The sequence below is a fragment of the Salvelinus sp. IW2-2015 genome, linkage group LG23 (assembly GCF_002910315.2).
Source record: "Salvelinus sp. IW2-2015 linkage group LG23, ASM291031v2, whole genome shotgun sequence".
Classification (NCBI taxonomy): Eukaryota; Metazoa; Chordata; class Actinopteri; order Salmoniformes; family Salmonidae; genus Salvelinus; species Salvelinus sp. IW2-2015.
In genome coordinates this window covers 10,328,302-10,348,393 of record NC_036863.1, presented here as the reverse complement: position 1 = coordinate 10,348,393, position 20,092 = coordinate 10,328,302, and the positions used below count along the sequence as shown (strand labels likewise).

General features: G+C 41.0%; 1 protein-coding gene across 2 annotated transcripts; it reads right to left on the bottom strand.

The window, feature by feature from the left end:
- Positions 1 to 746: 746 nt before the first annotated feature.
- tmem248 (transmembrane protein 248) lies at positions 747 to 20,045 on the bottom strand. Of its 2 annotated transcripts, XM_023967682.2 has the most exons (8): positions 19,734 to 20,045; positions 18,726 to 18,954; positions 18,163 to 18,321; positions 17,578 to 17,863; positions 9,336 to 9,486; positions 8,696 to 8,879; positions 7,150 to 7,296; positions 747 to 3,061 (listed from the first exon to the last, which is right to left on the bottom strand). In XM_023967682.2, the coding sequence occupies exons 2-8, from the start codon at positions 18,786 to 18,788 to the stop codon at positions 3,041 to 3,043; spliced, it is 1,011 nt and encodes a 336-aa protein (XP_023823450.1). In that variant the 5' UTR covers positions 18,789 to 18,954; positions 19,734 to 20,045; the 3' UTR covers positions 747 to 3,040. The 2 variants fall into 2 exon arrangements, with proteins under 2 accessions (XP_023823450.1, XP_023823452.1); XM_023967684.2 differs by lacking the exon at positions 18,726 to 18,954.
- Positions 20,046 to 20,092: the final 47 nt, after the last annotated feature.

The following is a 20,092-nucleotide window of genomic DNA, read 5'->3' as shown; positions in this document are numbered from 1 at the left end:
ATGCCTATTTTACAAACAGTACAGAAACAGAGGGATTGTCAATCATCATACAAACGGAGCAGCGGTTGTTAACATTTCAATCATGCAACAAGACAAGTGAAAGAATTGCAATGGCATCATACTTGTGTTTTGAGTTGGAGAAAACCATCCACAAATACAATTACTGAGCCACACGAAAGAGGGGGAGATCAATATGATCTGAACAACAGCCCAGGAGGTTGTCTGTCTTCTGTCAATTTCCGTTTAATAAGATAGACCATCACTGCCATTTCAATGCCAGGAACAAAATTAATCTTTCTTCACAGAAACGCAGGTTGCAAACTGGAATGGAACCAGCCATTTCTAATGCATGGTATTCAGTAGTTTCAATAGGTTGCCTACATTGAAAAAGTAAACAATCAAATGAGTTGAGGGCCCATGGATAAAAAAAAGTGAGAGAAGGCTTCAAAGACAGGATAACGGTGATGAATGTTTTTTAGGACAAAATATGTAATGACTGAAGCAAATGTCAATCTATGTGAATCTCAAAACAAAGTCAGACACGCCAAATGTTGTGTTTGGACCATGTGGTAATGGTTGAAAATCAAGCTGAATGTTATTTACCCTATTACATAGATACCGTCCCCCAATTGTTGAGCTGCAGTTTAAGATGGCATATATGGTCAGTTAACTGTAGGTAGGATGCTAAGGTGAAGAGACATAGAACATGTTGGGATAGAGAGAAGAAATGTGAACGTGAACACAAATATCTTCAACAGATGACAAGTTTATTTCAACTCAAATAATTTACAGTTGCACTGGAGAAAAGTTTTGGTCATCGTTACCTTTGACCCCTTGTATTCACATTTAAACAGAGGAGCTATTTACTGGGATGGTGCAGCAGGTTAGTGCAAAAGGCACAATGGCTGCTATAAGAAATGAAGGAAAACAAGGTCAACTGGTTGCCATGCTCAGTATTGGGGGATGGATGTCGTAACATTTAAGGTCCGGGTGAGAACACATAACTAATATCCTGTGCTGTGAGAGTAAGGTCAAATTCATGTCTACCAAATTCATACCTCCTGTACCATAATACAAAATGTTGGTGATCGTATAGTCAACTATTCTACATATAGGGTGTGACAAAACCCAGGTACACCTTTAGCAAGCTAAGCCTGATGTGAAGCCTATGGAGATAATTCTGAATGACGGGATGATGAGCATGAACTGAAAGCAAAACAGACAGACCTACAGCCATCTACTTCGAGGACAAAAACAACAAAGTAATATTAAGGCAATCTTTCAAATGGGCAGGCATTTCTCACAGGGAAGAAAAGGACAAAATCATAGGCATTACAATGAATGGTTGCTGGGCTGACAACACAATGCTTTGTTTGTCACCCATCAACCCAGGACACAGTCTTTACTATGTACTTATGAAATGACACACTACAATGTAATATATTCAGCTCTGACTGAAAGCACTAGTTTTAACCTTAACATGAACTTCTGAAATAACAAGAGAGGAGATATCAGTGGAATTAATGCAGTTCTATGGAGGGGGGAGCATGTATTGTATGCCACACTCGGTTAGCTACTGCAGGAAAACCAAAGTTGATATGACAGCACCCTTAAAACCCATTTCAAATGAAATCCGAAAACCAATTCTAAAAATGATAAGGGATCAATTAAATAATCTGCAAATAAAAGCTAGGATCATACTGACATGTTTGAGAAACTGACAGATGAAAAATATGCAATTTAAATAAAGTAATTGCAACAAGAAAAACAACAATGTAATGAAAATACTGTTCTGTCAAAACAAAACTGGAAATTAAAGTTTGGGGTAAAGGCTCATTGACAAAACTAAAATCTAATCAAAAAGGTACATCACATTCCAAATTGTTTGGAATACATTTTTTTACATTTAGTTATCATAGTTGTAATGTTGGATCGCTGCTGTAAATTGATTGTGTACCTTTTACATTCATTAAGTATATCAATAACGGAACAAATTGAAATAATTTTTAAAAACAGAGGTGAATCTAAATGGATTAATCGTTGCCAGTGAAGAGCTTTGTCATATACAGTAAATCATTCCACAATTACACACTTCTCCATTACCAGAACCCACATAAAAAAAAGTGCTTAAAATAAAACACAAAAAATTATTAACGTGCATTCCAACATTCAATTACTCAAGGGCATACCAGTCGTCAGCATACACTAAATTCAAGGAAAAAGAGCGTTCTTTCTGCTATGCATGACAAGCTTAGATGTCAGAAGTATCACAACACTTGATTTAAAGCAACAAGCTTATTGGAAGAACATAGGAGATGGAGGTTGACATTTTGTTGCTACCAATCTTTCTAGAAGTCCACTTGACATAGCCAGGCCTCTTGTCAGTTAAAATTTAACTTCCAGGTGCTATAAAAGGCTTGTGGCCTAAAACACTCCTGAGGCGGTTAAGCCGGCCTCCCACACACACAATTGCAGGACTTTCAGAATGCAAGCAAGGATAAACCACTCAAGAATACATAAGTGAATGATGAAGAAACTGAAGGGGAAGAGAAAGGCAGCAAAATCTTATTTCAGTGTGACAAAGGCCCGTTATCACGAGGAAACCAAAAACTTTTCACCATACACACACGAAGAGACGCAGGAACTTGTATTACCCGGACTGGATTATGTGAGGGTCAAATGTGTGACGAAAATGGGACAAAGACTGGTGACAATGTGGAAGTGCAGTTCCCATTCAGTCAATTTTGCGTTAGGACTTCTAGCTTTGCTGATATTGCATTTTGGAATTTTGTCACCAGTGGCACGGGGGGGCTCAGGCAAACTGTTTCTGTACTGAATTCAAGAGTTCCTACAAATATTTACACAGTAGATACAGGCACTTATATGTCTTTGGTTGGAGTGATCCAACATTGCAGAAAAATGCATTCACAGAGCTGTACAGCCCAGTATTATTTTCAGGGTTCAGTAGGCAACTGGTCTTTTTTTATTTTACTTCATCCTCGGTTATATTTCAGTTCTGATGGCGATCCTAGAGTTCTTCTTACCCCTCTGACAAGGCCACCTGAGAGGAGAGAAAAAATAAATTCATGCTACTGCAGAATCATCCCTCTAACCGACTAGTCTGTCACAGCGTACAAATGAGGACCCTAGGGATGTTATGCTGAATAACAGTTTCCTAATGAGCCAAGTCAACTGTAAAACAGGAGCAACCAGATTTTTGTAGTGCTCAGGCATGTCGGGAATGCTCCGTCAGATACTGTAATCAGACACCTGGAAATCGGTGTTTAATTTTCAAGTTTTAATGTCACATGCACAAGTATGTATGTGCATATATAAATATTATGTGTGAGTGAGCAGATTGACTGAGTGTGTCGGGCCTGTGAGTGTGCATAAAGTCAGTGTAAAAAGAAAAGGCCAATAAGTATAACTCCGTATGTGTGGCTATTTTGCTAGCTATTTGTCAGTCTTATTGCTTGGGGTTAGAAGCTGAGAGCCTGTTGGTGCCAGACTTGATGCACCGGTACCGCTTGCCGTGCAGAAGCAGAGAGAAAAGTCTATGGCTTGGGTGGTTGGAGTCTACCGAAATCCGGGCCTTCCTACCACACCGTCTGATATAGATGTCTTGGATGGCAGGGAGCTGTGCCCCAGTGATGTACTGAGCTGAGCGCACCACCCTCTGTAGTGAGGTGCTATTGCCATACCAGGCAGTGATGCAGCCAGTCAAAATGCTCTCAATGGTACAGCTGTAGAACTTTGAGAATGAGGGACCATGCCAAATTTTTTCAACCTCCTGAGGTGGAGGCGCTGTCGCCATTTTAAGCCTTTAGTGATTTGGATATGAGGAATTTGAAGCTCCCGTCAATGTGGGCATTCTCACCCCCCCATTAGCTCCTTGGTCTTACTGACGTTGACGGAGAGGTTGTTGTTCTAGCACCACACTGCCTGGTCACTGACCTCCTCCCTGTAAGCTGACTCATCATCGCCAGTGATCAGGCCTACCACCGTCATGTCGTCAGCAAACTTGATGGTGATGAAATCGTCCGTGGTCACGCAGTCGTGGGTGAACAGAGAGTATAGGAGGGGAATAAGCACACCCCTGTGGCACCCCTGTGTTATGGGTCAGCGTGGCGGAGGTGTTGAACGCTAGGCTGTAGTCAATGAACAGCATTCTCATAGGTAATCCTCTTATCTAGGTGGGTGAGGAGTGTGGAGAGCAATTGATTGCTTCATCTATGGATCTGTTGGGGCGGTATGCAAATTGAAGTGGGTCTAGGGTGTCTGGGACAGAGTTAACTTTTTGTCAATAGGGGGGCTCTATTTTCACTTTGTAAAAAATCGTGCCCAAATTAAACTGCCTCGTACTCTATTCTTGCTCGTACAACATGCATATTATTATTACTATTGGATAGAAAACACTCTCAAGTTTCTAAAACCGTTTGAATTATATCTGTGAGTAAAACAGAACTCATTTTGCAGCAAACTTCCTGACAGGAAGTGAAAAATCTGAAATCGAGGCTCTGTTCCAGGGCCTTCCTATTAATTTGCTTGAAATCTATGGATATACATGCACTTCATACGCCTTTCACTAGATGTCAACAGGCAGTGGGAGGTGGAATGGGGTGTCTAGCTTGATCTGAGGTCGAACAAGAGCTCTTGGAATGATGTGACCCCAATTTCCTTTGTCTAGCAAGGCGCGGGAAGGACATCGACATTGGCTTCTGAAAAGCGTTCGTATAGCGTCTAATAACTCCGGCTTTGATTTTATTTGATACATGTGATAATATCATCGTAAAGTATGTTTTTTCAATATAGTTTTATCAGATTATTGAACGTTTATCGGGAGTTTTGGCGTTTTCCGTTCTCTGCGTTTGGTGAAGATGGACATCTTCGCGCCACTTGGCTAGCTAAGGTTGCTAATTCGACAGGCGAAGAGGACATTCTAAAACCAAACAACGATTTATTCTGGACAAAGGACTCCTTGTACAAGATTCTGATGGAAGCTCAGCAAAAGTAGGAACCATTTATGATGTTATTTCGTATTTCTGTGGAAAATGTTTAGTTCTATTTTCCGCCCTCATTGCAGGCGCTGTCTCGCTATAACGTAAGCTGTATGTCGTACTAAAGTTATTTAAAAAAAATCTAACATGGCGATTGAATTAAGAACTAGTGTATCTTTCATTTGCTGTACAACATGCATTTTTTAGTAAAGTTTATGATGAGTTCTTTGATTAGATTAGGTGACTGTCCAAAATATCTCCGGATAATTTTGTGCAGTTTGGCTACGTATTCACATTGTAAAACCACGATTTGTACCGCTAAATATGCACATTTTCGAACAAAACATATATGTATTGTGTAACATGATGTTATAGGAATGTCATCCGATGAAGTTTGTCAAGGTTAGTGAATAATTGTATATCTTTTGCGATCGCTACCTTTGCGGTGAATGAATGCGGTTGTGTGGTTGGCTATTGTGGTAAGCTAATATAATGCTATATTGTGTTTTCGCTGTAAAACACTTAATCTGAAATATTGGCTGGATTCACAAGATGTGTATCTTTCATTTGGTGTCTTGGACTTGTGATTTCATGATATTTATATGCTAGTATTTACTTGTGGCGCTATGCTAGGCTATGCTATTCAGCTTTTTTACTGATGAGGATGCTCCCGGATCCGGGATGGTGACCAAGTAGAAGTTAATGTGTGCCATAACCAGCCTCTCAAACACTTCATGATTGCAAAAGTGAGTGCTACAGGGTGGTAGTCATTGTGGCATGAAGCCTTAAGAGTTCTTTGGGGATTACAGACTGGGACAAACGTGGGGATTACAGATGGAAAAGGAGAGGTTGAAAATGACCGTGAATATGCCTGCCAGCTGTCCTGCGCATGCTCCGAGAACACGCTCTGGAATACCGTCGGGCCCCGTGGCCTTGCGTGTGTTAACCTGATTAAAGACCTTTCTCACATCGTTCTCGGAGAACGAGATCACCCAATCCTCTGGGTAGGACGTCCCTCACACCCGGCACGATGTCGTTATTGTCAAAGCGTGCATAAAATGCATTAACCTCGTCTGGTAGAGGCATAGTTGGGCAGATCACGGTTGGGTCTTCCTTTGTAATCCGTAATGGACTGTAGCCCCTGCCACATGCGGCGGACGTTGGAACCTTTGTAGTATGATTCCACCTTATTCCTATACTGTCCTTTTGCTTGTTTGATGACTCTGCGGAGGTCATAGCGGGACTTTTTGTACTTATTCCGGTCCTCCACGGTTGCTTCAAGATTATCTACGATAGCTCTGTGTGCAGTAGCCCTGTCCTTTAGCACCAACCTCAGTGTTAATACAGGGCTCGTCTTTGGGGAAACAGCAAACCCTCACTGTGGGGACAATATCGCCGATCCATTTTCTAATGAAACTGGTGACGGGGGTGGTTAGCTCGTCAATGTTAAACATATTCCAATCAGCGCTAGCAAAGCAGCATAAGCTCCGATTCTGGTGACCATTTCTCAATGGAGAGTGTCACAGGTACTTAATGTTTGAGTTTCTGGAAGCAGGAGTACAGAGTCGTGATCTGATTTGCCAAATGGTGGACGAGGGTGGCCTTGTATGCTTGCGGGTAGAATAACAGTGGTCTAGGACTATCGTCCCTTGGGCCGTTGGAGACGTGTTGATTGAAATTGGGCATCACTTATCTTAGTGAAGCAGAATAAATCTGGCAACCAGAAATCCAGCATCTGGATGTAGATGTTCTTGCTTGATTATAGCCTTGTACAGTTCACTAAGTGCCAGCTTGTTATTTTTCTTATCCTGAGGTGGAGTGTATACAACAGTCACGATAACAGCTGAAAACTCCCTCGGGAGGTAGAAGGGACGGCATTTATTGGTTTTATTAACAAAATGACAGTTTTACCCCAGAGACTCAGCAATATCTTTTCCCACTGTTTAATACGATATAAAAGGTGACTAGCTGTGTTGTGCTGTGTATTATTGCTCTGTATTGCATTCTGTTGTACCTTTTCACTCCGGGTGAAGTTTCCTCTAGATACAGATCTAGGATCAGCTTTGCCTCCACCAAACCTCAACCATTAGTGGTGGAAAATTATAAACTGACCCAAGATCAGTGTCTAAGGGCAACTTTACCCTACACCTACCTTTTCAGCGCAAAAGTCAGGGTTGGTGGTTGTCCGTACTTTCCCTGGCCGGCCCTTGATGACAGCATAACAGAACATGGTGATGACCATCACAAAGAGGAAGTAGCTGGTGTGCATTAGGTGCAGGTTGATGAGTGAGCGGTCGTCCTGCAAAAAGAGAGAAATAGCCTCAGCGCCAGGTAAACACTACCTCATGAAGGACAACATACTGCATACTGTACTTGGAAACGGGCTATTTTCTCTAATAGCCAGTTCGCCCCCCCCCCATGTATTGTTCCTGTCATTTCAAATATAAATAATGTTTTAGGAAAACTGGTTGGTAATTGAATAATGCCATTGGTCCCCTAGGATAAATCTGGTTAAAGTCAAATGTAATTTAATTGCAAATTGTGCTTCTGCAATATTGCTCTATCTTTAGTCAGTTAGAACATATTAGCTAATGTGCACTTGGGGATTTAGATTTACAGTTTCGATTATGAATGCATTATAGAATTGAAGAGAACACAGGATGATAAAAATCACTCACGATATGAAGTTACACATAATTAAACTAGACAAGCGCCTATGTCCAAGCTGTATACCAAAAACAGTACTTATCTTCTTAAAAGGACTCATTTTGATTACAAACACTACATGGCTAAAAGTATGTTGGCACCGGCTTGTTGAACATTTAATTCCAAAATCATGGGTATTAATAAGGAGTTGGTCCGCCCTTTGCTGCTATAACAGCCTCCACTCCTCTGGGAAGGCTTTCCACATTGCCGCGGGGACTTGCTTCCATTCAGCCACAAGAGCATTAGTGAGGTCTGGCACTGATGTTGAGCGATTAGGCCTGGCTCGCAGTCGGCGTTCCAACTCATCCCAAAGGTGTTCGATGGCGTTGAGGTCAGGGCTCTGTGCAGGGCAGTCAAGTTCTTCCACACCGATCTCAACAAACCATTTCTGTATGGACCTCGCTTTTTGCACGGGTGCATTGTCATGCTGAAACAGGAAAGGGCCTTCCCCAATCTGTTGCCACAAAGTTGGATGCACAGAATCGCCTAGAATGTCATTGTATGCTGTAGCGTTAACATTTCCCTTCAATGGAACTAAGTGGACTAGCCCGAACCATGAAGAAAAAAACAGCCCCAGACCATTATTCCTCCTCAAGCAAACTTTATGGTTGGCACTATTCATTGGAACAGGTAGCATAATCGACCAACATAAGTGCCCAACCTCACTAATGCTTGTGGCTGAATAGAAGCAAGTCCACGCAGCCTTCCAAGAAGAATGGAGGCTGTTATAGCAGCAAAGGAAGGACCAACTCCATATTAACGTCATGATTTTGGAATGAGATGTTTGACGAGCACTTTTGGCCATGTAGTGTAAAAAGCTTTACTCTAAAATGTTCTCAGTCTAAACCCTCAGCAAGGTTATCCACAAACACAGGCTGCGTCTGAAATGGCACCCATAGGGCGCTGGTTAAAAGCTGTGCACTAGAGGATACGGTGCCATTAGGGACTAGGACATAAAACAGCACTGCTGCAGACAGTGGCTGCTGACTCACGTCTGGCACGATGACGGTCAGCTTGGGGTTGAGGGTGTGGTACACCTTCCCGATGGCTCCTTTGTAACACCAGAAAGGGTTGTAGTCTTGCGTGTACTTGGTGTCCGAGTCACGGGCCGTGGTGAAGATCTTGTACCAGGACGTGGCGTTGGTGTAGGTCTCTGGGACACAGTGAGGCGGTTGCCTGGAAGGCAACATTTAATAAACTTGAATACCTTGCCCTGTTTCATTCTATTTTGTTATGGTCAGGAGACGTGGTCATGAAAAATCTTTGTTCTGTGTTAAGACTATTCTGTTTGGACCATGAAGTTTCGCACCAATGCTTAGTACGCAGTTTGATAAAACTTGAATTTAATACAAAAGTCTCCTTGTACCGTAGTACAACTGATATTCTACGAACAGTGTGCACTTAGTTGTCAGTGTTACTGATGTGAGGTTATTCACTGTCATGAGCAAATGACTGATGATTCCATCAGTTTTATTCCAATGTCAAAAATACATTTTTATATTTCACTATACGTATTACAAGATTGCCTAAATGCAAGTCCAACATTGACTATCAAATACAGGTCTAGTCATGAAATACAAAGATCATTTAGTATATGGATGCATCACAATTCAGTGGTTTAGTGGCACTCACACTGTGACAGGGAAGACGTTGCTGGCAGCAGTGATGGTCATACAAGTGCTAAACACCACTTGTTCACAGTGGCCGTGCAGCACGCACTCATCAGAATTCCATGACGCTGGCAGTGTGAAGGTGATGTTCATCTCCTCGTGGGCATCCCTGCCTTTGAGGACACACACACACACACGTAAGCAATGTTCCCTCTAAGATGCGTGCAGCTCCCATCGGACTGCCACACAGAATAAGATTGAACTTCACTCAACTTTCTACAGTTCTCCCCTTTAGTTAACACTGTCAACGTTTCGCTCAACTTTGGGAATTGTGATCGAATCAACGCAATATTAGCCACTTTCAATGTAATATACCGAAACAAAAACGAACTACGCAAGATTTAGTATGCAAAGAGATGTTCTTATAGGTAGTGCCATTAGAATAGGATTCTATTACACTGACAGGCAAGTCAGTACTCTACACAGACCGGTGCGCCATAACCAATCAGAGCTGCAGTAGGCCTATATGCAAATAGGCAATGTCATATATGGATCTGTGCCATTCACTTTGAACTGGACTGTGTTTAGGCTACAGCATGAGCGGTCGTGAGTAGATGTGCTTGTTTTGAGATCAAAGTGAGAGTTGCATGTAGCCATGTGTACACATTTGTTCATATTCTTTGCTAGTTAGTGAGTTATTAGCCCAGTTATAGCTCATTTATAGTCAACAATGGAGAGTGATTGCTTCCAACAAAAGCACAACATGTGCACATTTCTAGCCATCTTTGAAAAGCAAGACAGGTAAAGATCTTTATGTGTTAACTTAACTTCTCTAGGGTAGGGGGCAGCATTCGGAATTTTGAGATGAAATGCATGCCCAAATTAAACTGCCTGCTTCTTGAGCCCAGAAGATATGATATGCATATAACTGGTAGATTTGGATAGAAAACACTCTAACGTTTCCAAAACTGTTAAAATAGTGTCTGCGAGTATAACAGAACTGATTTGGCAGGCGAAAACCTGAGTAAAATCCATTCAGGAAGTAGTTTTTTTTGTTGGTTTTGTAGTTTTCTATTCAATGCTACAGTATCCATTGACTTAGGACTCAAATTGCAGTTTCTATGCCTTCCACTAGATGTCAACAGTCTTTAGAAATTGTTTCAGGCTTGAATTCTGAAAAATGAGGAAGTAAGAGCAGTCAATGAGTGGACCCTAAAGTGTCACAGAGCTTTTTCATGCGCGAGACCGAGAGAGTGCCTTTCTTGTTTACCTTTTAAATTGACTGCGTTATTGTCCGGTTGAAATATTATCGATTATTTAGGCTAAAAACAACCTGAGGATTGAATATAAACATCGTTTGACATGTTTCTATGAACTTTATGGATACAATTTTGATTTTTTTGTCTTCCTGTTTTGACTGCGTTTGAGCCTGTGGATTACTGAAGAAAACGCAAACAAAACTGAGGTTTTTGGATATAAAGAGACTTTATCGAACAAAAGGAACATTTATTGAGTAAATGAATGTCTGCTGAGTGCAACCATATGAAGATCGACAAAGGTAAGGGATTAATTTTCTCTCTATTTCTGACTTGTGTAACTGTTCTACTTGGCTGGTTACTGTTTGTAATGATTTGTCTAGTGGGCTATGTTCTCAAATAATCGGAAGGTATGCTTTCGCCGTAAAGCATTTTTTTAAATCTGACACCGTGGTTGGATTCACAAGAAGTTAATCTTTAAACCTATGTAAAATGTTTTGTTTTCTGAATTTTTATAATGAGTATTTCTGTATTTGAATTTGGCGCCCAGCAGTTTCACTGGCTGTTGAAGAGGTGGGACGCTAACGTCTCACATACCCAAGAGAGGTTAACTTCTTATGGCTGCAGGGGCAGTATTGAGTAGCTTGGATGAACAATTCCAAAGTAGCTAATTGGACATAAATAACGGACATTATCGAACAAATCAAGCATTTATTGTGGACCTGAGATTCCTAGCACTGCATTCTGATGAAGTTCATGAAAGGTAAGGAAACATTTATCATGTATTTTCTGGTTTCTGTTGAGTCCAACATGGCGGCTAATTTGGCTATTGTTCTGAGCTCCGTCTCAGATTATTGCATGGTTTATTTTTCCGTAAAGTTTCTTGGAAATCTGACACAGCGGTTGCATTAAGGAGAGGTATATCTATAATTGCATGTGTATAACTTGTATTATCATCTACATTTATGATGAGTATTTCTGTTGAAACGATGTGGCTATGCAAAATCACTTGATGTTTTTGGAACTAGTGAATGTAACGCGCCAATGTAAACTCAGATTTTTTGATATAAATATGAACTTAATCAAACAAAACATGCATGTATTGTGTAACATGAAGTCCTATGAGTGTCATCTGATGAAGAAAATCAAAGGTTAGTGATTAATTTTATCTCTATTTCTGGTTTTTGTGAAAGCTATCTTTTGCTGGAAAAATGGCTGTGCTTATTGTGGTTTTGTGGTGACCTAACAATCGTTTGTAGTGCTTTCGCTGAAAAGCATATTTGAAATCGGACACTTTGGTGGGATTAACAACAAGATTACCTTTAAAATGATATAAGACACATGAATGTCTGAGGAATTTTAATATCGATCCCTGTAGCGGGATTGCAGCCATATGAAGTTTAAGGATCGGACCCTTTTAAAAAATGAGAATAGCCTAAAATTACATACCAAATCTAACTGCCTGTAGCTCAGTACTTGAAGCAAGGATATGCATATTCTTGATGCCATTTGAAAGTAAACACTGAAGTTTGTGGAAATGTAAAATTAATGTAGGAGAACATAACACATTAGATCTGGCAAAAAAAGAAAAGCGTTTCCTTTTCATCATCTTTGAAATGCAAGAGAAAAACCATTATATGACATAGGACTCTAGGCGCAATTTCAATGTTGACCAATAGATGGCAGCAGTGTATGTGCAAAGTGTCAGACTGATCCAATGAACCATTGCATTACTGTTCAAAATGTGTTATTAAGTCTGCCAAAATGTGCCTAATTGGTTTATTGATACATTTTCAAGTTCATAACTGTGCATTCTCCTCAAACAATATAATGGTATTCTTTCACTGTAATAGCTACGGTAAATTGGACAGTGCAGTTAGATTAACAAGAATTTAAGCTTTCTGCACATATCAGATATGTCTATGTCCTGGGAAATGTTCTGGTTACTTACAACGTCATGCTAATCACATTAGCGCACGTTACCTCAATCGTCCCGCGGGGGGGAGGACATTGATCCAGTAGAGGTTAAAAGGGACAGTGTTATATTTTGAGACAGAATAAGGTAAGTAGCCAATAGGCAGAAGGTAGCATACTGTCTGATTCTGTAAAGTAGTTTCTTGCATCAAACACAACATGTTCAGTCACCTCCTTGTCTGAAGGACAAGTGGATAAACAGGTTAATGGCAAGCCCTGCATGTTTTTGTTTTTCTTAGTCTCATGGAATGTAAGCATTGAACACCACAGAATGGCTGCTACCGTAGGCTGAATGATAGAACAGGGATGTGTTTTTCTCCATTGTTTTTCTTGGTAGGCCACTCTGGTAGGCCTACATTATGATCAAATAGCCACAGTAGCCTACTTGGCCACTTAAAATGTAAAGCTAGTACAGCCTCAGTGTTCATTTAACATGCACCGGAAGTTGCACCGAGTTTGGTCAGTGCCAAAATTGAGGAAACGTTGCTTGGAAGTACACCCGACAGGTAAAACAGCATCACAGTTGGCCCCTGGACATGTAAAGAATGTGCAGTTGACAAGAGCTCCACTGTAAGGAATATGACATATGTCCTGCAACAGCCCATTTAGCCTCCATCAATATATGTCATTCAATTCACATGTAAAGTTGTATTGTGGGGGAAAACAAACGCTGACTGCAGGGGTTTTTCTGCCATTGAAATCCTTGGGCAGGACAAAAAAACTATTGGGATGGAAAAACACTGAGTGTAAACGACTTAATCAGATATCACGCAACACGTCTGCCACGCTGAGCTGCAACACTGGTGCCCCTCAGGGGTGCGTGCTTAGTCCCCTTCTATACTCCCTGCTCAGCCATGACTGCGTAGCCAAATACAACTCCAACGCCATCATTAAATTTGCTGATGACACAAGTGGTAGGCCCGATTACCGACAACGATAAGACAGCCTATAGGGAGGTTAGAGACCTGGCAGTGTGGTGCCAGGACAACAACCTCTCCCTCAATGTGAGCAAGACAAAGGAGCTAATCGTGGACGACCGGCAAAGGCAGGCCGAACCGGCCCCCATTAACATCGACGAGGCTGTAGCGGAGCGGGTCGAGAGTTTCAAGTTCCTTGGTGTCCACATCACCAACTAACTATCATGGTCTTGTATTGCACATTTTAATTTTTGTGTTTTTCTTAACTAATTTCTTTGTTCATGCAAGTGGCTGACTGAACGAATCCTCACTATCAGTAGCTGCAATTTGGCAGTACGCCCAGACCTTGTTTTTACGAACGAAAGAACTCAGTTAAAGGTCTCATCTTAGAGAGAAGAAGCCTCATGAGGTATTGGTCGGTCACATGAATGAAACAAAATGGTAATGATCAATTAATTATGCTAAATCATGCAAATATAACTTGTCTGCGTATAGCCATATATAAGACAACAGCTGGGACTGCCCAGGCAGAGCTCCTGACTGACATGTGTACTATGGTGCATTGAGTTTAGAGGTCGACCGATTAATCGGGGCCGATTTCAAGTTTTCATAACAATCGGAAGTAGGTATTTTTGGGCGCCGATTTATTTTTTTACACCTTTATTTAATCTTTATTTAACTAGGCAAGTCAATTAAGAACACATTCTTGTTTTCGATGACGGCCTAGGAACGTTCTGCCTCGTTTAGGGGCAGAACGACAGATTATTAACCTTGTCAGCTCGGGGGATCCAATCTTGCATTGATTACATTGCAATCCACGAGGAGCCTGCCTGTTAGCGAATGCAGTAAGCTAAGGTAAGTTGCTAGCTAGCATTAAACTTATCTTATATAAAAATAAAAATAAAAAATGACTGTCATTGCTGCAATGTGTACTTAATCATAAACATCAATGCCTTTCTTAAAATCAATACACAAGTATATATTTTTAAACCTGCATATTTAGCTAAAAGAAATCCAGGTTAGCAGGCAATATTAACCAGGTGAAATTGTGTCATTTCTCTTGCGTTCATTGCACGCAGAGTCAGGGTATATGCAACAGTTTGGGCCGCCTGGCTCTTTGCGAACTAATTTGCCAGAACTTTACGTAATTATGACAACATTGAAGGTTGTGCAATGTAACAGGAATATTTAGACTCATGGATGCCACCCGTTAGATAAAATACGGAACGGAATAAACGTTTTGTTTTCGAGGTGATAGTTTCCGGATTAGTCAAAGGTATATGGTTTAGAGAGAAAAAGTCGACGCGTTATAATTTCTGTAATAACTTGCGGCTGATCTTGAAAGGGGTTCCTTCGTTATTTTACCGTTCATGTCTTCCATAGAGAATGTCTTGATCTACTTCAAATAAGGTCTGTGTTTCGTGCAGGCTTAAACCGCCTCGACGTTTTGATACCCGTGTAAATCTCACTAGGATAAGGTAACGTTTGTAAACATATTTTCATAAATCCACTCTACAAAAAAAATGATCTTCGCTTATATTTAGCCAATATTGATCAGAGTTACCTTGTCCTATTGATATCTACACAGTTATAAAATTGGCAAGGTGGTGTAAGCCTACACGAAACACAGACCTTATTTTAAGTGAATCTAAAAAATATCCTATGGAATAAATGAAGGAACCGCTTTTCAGATTTTGCTAGAAGGTGTCATGGGAATTATGACTCGCACTTTGGTCGTCAATTCTTACCATGCCCATTATTAAAATAGGATTTCCTGCATATAGAAATGACCGTTTTTGTTTTCAACATTCATCACAGGTAACTTAAACTCTATTTTTATTCAAACAGTTGAGAGTATTTGTCTCCTAAGCAGACTCTTCAGTATCATTGTCACTTCACAGCTGTGTGCGTGTTAGTATTTATGTATTATATTAAGTTAAAATAAGTGTTCATTGTTCATTCAGTATTGTTGCAATTGTCATTATGACAAAAATGTGTGTGTGTATGATATATATTTAAAAAAATTATATATATATTTTTTTTAAATAAATCGGCCGATTGATCGGTATCGGCTTTTTTTGTCCTCCAATCATCGGTATCGGCATTGAAAAATCATAATCGGTCGACCTCTAATTGAGTTGGAACCTCTCTAGCGCGCTGACAAATAAACAATGATTCAATTAAGATAGACTTCGAGTGTCCCTGTGTAAGAATTTCCACGACAGCCCAAACACACCAAGACAGTCGTGAAGAGGGCACAACATATTTTCCCCATCAGGAGACTGAAAAGATTTTGTATGGATCCACAGATCCTCAAAAATTTCTAAAGCTGCACCATCGAGAGCATCCTGATCGGTTGCATCACTGCCTGGTAAGGCAACTTCTCGGCATCTGACTAAGGCGCTACAGAATATAGCACATACACCCCAGTACATCGCTGGGGCCAAGCTTCCTACCATCCAGGACCTATATACTTGGCAGTGTCAGAGACAAGCAGTGCGGAGCGCCAAGTCTAGGACCAAAAGGCTCCTTAACAGCTTCTATCTCCAAGCCATAAGACTGCTGAACAATTAATCAAATGGCCACTCAGACTATTTTACACTGACCCCCGCCATTTGTTTTTACACTGCTGCTACTCGCTGTTTATTATCTATGCATAGTCACTTCACCCCTACCTACATGTACAAATTACCTTGACTAACCTGTACCCCCGCACACCGAATCGGTACCGGTACCCCCTGTATATAGCCTCGTTATTTTATTGTGTTAATTTTTATTTTTTATTTTATTTTTTTGTTTATTTGGTAAATATTTTCTTAACTCTTTCTTGAACTGCATTGTTGGTTAAAGTTTTGTAAGTAAGAATTTCACGTTAAGGTCTACACCTGTTGTATTCGGTGCATGTGACAAATAAAGTTTGATTTGAAGTATGTAGAAAAGATAATGGACCTCTACATATATATTTTTTTATAATATCATCTTTGAGAACTAACAAATCTCAAAATAAAAGCTAGACAGTGAGGGATAACTGAAAAATCCAAGAACAATGAATTTGACAGTATTGATTTTATTATTATGTTTGAGCAAAACACAGCACTGCTTTAAAAACTGTACATTTCTCTCAGCTCCATGGCAGAATATGTAGAATAGCAGGAAATTAGCATCAAATCTAAAAATTATTATCTCAGCTTCATGGAGAAATTTGTAGAGTTGCAGGAAACTGGCTTAAATTAAAAATGTCTTTACACCGCCAAGATGATTGCCTTTAAAATGTCACGCCTCCTACCATGTCCCCTGCCACACCCACCACCTAAGTCCCTTTTGATCCAGAAAACACTGAACTGCAAACATACATTTTTAAACAGTCAGACAGCTTTGAGACTGGCCTACTATGCCCATGCAAAGCCTGCAGGTGACGTGCACGGAGAAGGAATTTGGCATTGATTTCTAATAATCCTTATGTTGACAAGGGACTATTGTCTCAGTTGAGTGGCAAATTGCAACAACAACAAACAAAAAAAGGGGGGGATACATACATACCTATTCAGTCTGGGCCTGAAACACACTCTGTAGCAACAAAGGCCAAAGGCACTTTGTTCTTCGCCCTACCACGGGACAGACTGGGAGGAGTATCTGGACTACTAGCCACTGATTGACTATACAATGCTTCACTGTTCACTCCCACTGAGCCACTCTTTAAGCGCCCCATGAAAAGTGGTAACTCAAAACCTATCGATAAAGGATTGACTGAAGCACCAAAGAACTGGCTAACAACACTCAGACTCCTGAGAAGTTGTGACAAAAACACAAAACAAATGCTTACACAAAGGATGGCTACTTACAGTCATAAATCCACCGCTTTCCTGCATCCACTTACAGGTGAATCGAACTCACAACTAAATAAATAATATATTGGCTTGGACAGTCAAATAACAAACTTCAACACAGAGGGGCTTTTTTAGACTGTGCATCTACCATAGTTGCTGGACCTGTGCTGAAAATGACAATGTGAAAGAAAGCATTTAAGCAGCTCGGTACGATAGTGTGAAAAGGATTAATGCACATAGACCCTGTAACATGTGGAGGAAGAAGGGACTGAAGACACAAGTGGACTCACCGGCCAGGCCAACCTGTCCCACCAACACGGTGGCGTAGAGGTGGGTGATGTTACGTGAGTAGCCCCCGAAGGGCCTCAAGGGGTCCAGGGTAAGGGTGATGGGCACAGAGATATTGATTGGGCCCGGGTCCTCCAGGAGCAGCGGGGCCTGGGTGCTGGAGCGCGCCTGGCCGCTGGTCACCGTGCTTTCGGGCGTGGTTGACTCGTTCAGGCTGTGCTTGAGCGTCTCATTCTCTGATACGCAGAAGTCAATCTCGTTGAAGCGCAGAAGGAAGATGTTCCAGTCCTGGAGAAGGGGAGGAGACAGTCATGCATCTATCCATCTGTGGCTCTGGTGTTGGATAGCACAGCTTATGGCTGTTGACTATTTTTAAATAATCACCAATAATATGGTTAGGTTAAATTGTGACTATCAAGTCAAACTTCAAGAAATTAGTTTGGCTAAATGAGCTAATAACTTTGATGTATGACAGCCATGTATAGTTCAGCTTCAGATATCAAGAAACCTCCTGCTGCATGGGTTTTGTACATGTTCCTATGACAGCATCAGTATTGATGTACCAGTGGGAGGCATGTCCCTCCTACCTCAGTCATCTCTGGGGATTTGATCTCCTTGATTTTGAAGAAGTAGCCGATGGTGAGGAAGGCGATGGCCACGGCGCTGACGCTGACCATAAAGATGACCAGTGGCGGACGATTATTGATGTAGCTCCTCAGGTTCTCCAGAGGATTTAACAGGTACACCTGCAGACAGACAAGGCATGCACACCTAATTTGGTTTCACTGTGCCTCAGGCTCACACAATGCCAGGTCTCTCAACTCATCAAGCTTGATGAAAAGTGTCACAGACAAACACAATGGACACAAATACTCAAAGGCATTTGCTGTGTGACTAACTGGAGAAAATAATGAGCTTGAGATACTGGCATAAAATGTATGAAAAAACAGCATGGTTGATTGACTCAACTGGGGCACAGAGAGGGATTGTCTATGACAATCATTAATTGGCATTTACTCCACACAGAAGTGGTTTTCATGGTTCAAGAAACGTATTGCTGCAAAGAGGGAAGAAACAGTATCAGAGCTTGGCATCCTTGTCAGAAAACAAGCGAATTAGGTGGCGTGAGGTAATGAGAATGTCTACTTACCTTTTTCATCAAAGACATGAACACACATCTGACATAACTCCATAGTGAATTGCGTGAGTACATCCCTGGGCCCTCAACAGGGCTGCCAAACCACTATGCACGTTGCCAAAGAGAAACTAATGCGCTGCTTCCCCCTTCTTTGCATACAGCGAAAAATAGATGCCTGAAAGTCAATGTCCTTAGTTCAAGCTCACACTAAAATGGGGTGCCATGCAACCTTGCAAAAGACCTGAAAGACAAGGGATATTCCTGTTGAAACATGCTGCACACACTTTGATTGTTGTTGTTTATTACTTAAGGATCTATTTTAGCCTCATCACAGGCTGCTTGTTGGCAAGGTCTTCGGAATCCAATTTGACAGAATATAAAAGGCATGAATGACAACAATGTAACGTTACCTTGGTTGGTACAATTCTAGTTGAGTTGGTTTACAATGCTAACTAGCTAGCTCCCTATCTACCAAGTAAAGTAGAATTACATTACCAACGTTAGCTAGCGCTGGTTGCCATATTAAAAACGAAAATAATACACAAACGTTAACTAGTAGTTAGCTTATTAACGTTAGTTAATTCACAATGGCATGGGTCGATGCAAGTACGCTATAGCGTTAGTTAGCTAACTAACGTTATGGCTGCAATAAGTTAACGTTAGCTAGCTAACGCGTTAAATGCAATACATGAATGGCAATATACTGCCACTGGTAATGATTTTGGCTAGTTTGTTAGCTAACATATGGATTGCAAACAACCGAGTTGATTATTTGTAAACTCCCTAAACTAGCTAACGTCAGCCAAAACAATCAACATTTAAAGCAGATGGTGTACTGTAACTAACGTAGTTATGCTAACGTCGTTAGCCATCTAGCTAGCCAAATACACCGACACCGGTATTAACTAAAGTTAGCCATCTGAACTATAGTAAAAGGCCTTACTTACGTGGGGTGCATGGCGTTAGCTATATCGAACACATGTTAACGATAAATAATAGTTAAATATAATAAAAACTCACCATTTTCTCAGCGCGCACGAAGTTAGCAGATATTGTGTGACTTCGCTGACGGGCTAACTAGCGCGCGCTACTATACTTGCTAGCGTGTCTAGTCGCAGAGTCCCGGGAAAAGTAAAGACCGGAGAATGGGGACAGTCGGGATTTTAGTTTTGAAATAACCACTTACTCATTTCCATTATTTGCCTATCCCAGCGAGGCTCAAATGTTACACATCTGTTTGTTTATTAACCTTGTTTTACTCGGTCGTTTCCCCCCACTGCGAAGATGTGTAGCTAGTTTTACGTACTATTTTAATATTCTGAAGAATTTACGCCAAATTTCACCATAGGTGCATTCACAAGCTACACGTTTAGCGTATG

Coding starts and splice junctions, on each gene's coding strand:
- tmem248 (XM_023967682.2), bottom strand. CDS start 18,788: ATGTACTCACGCAATTCACTATGGAGTTATGTCAGATGTGTGTTCATG. Junction 18,322..18,725: donor TCATGTCTTTGATGAAAAAG/GTAAGTAGACAT, acceptor GTCTGTCTGCAG/GTGTACCTGTTAAATCCTCT. Junction 7,297..8,695: donor TGACCGTCATCGTGCCAGAC/GTGAGTCAGCAG, acceptor CTCTTTTTGCAG/GACGACCGCTCACTCATCAA.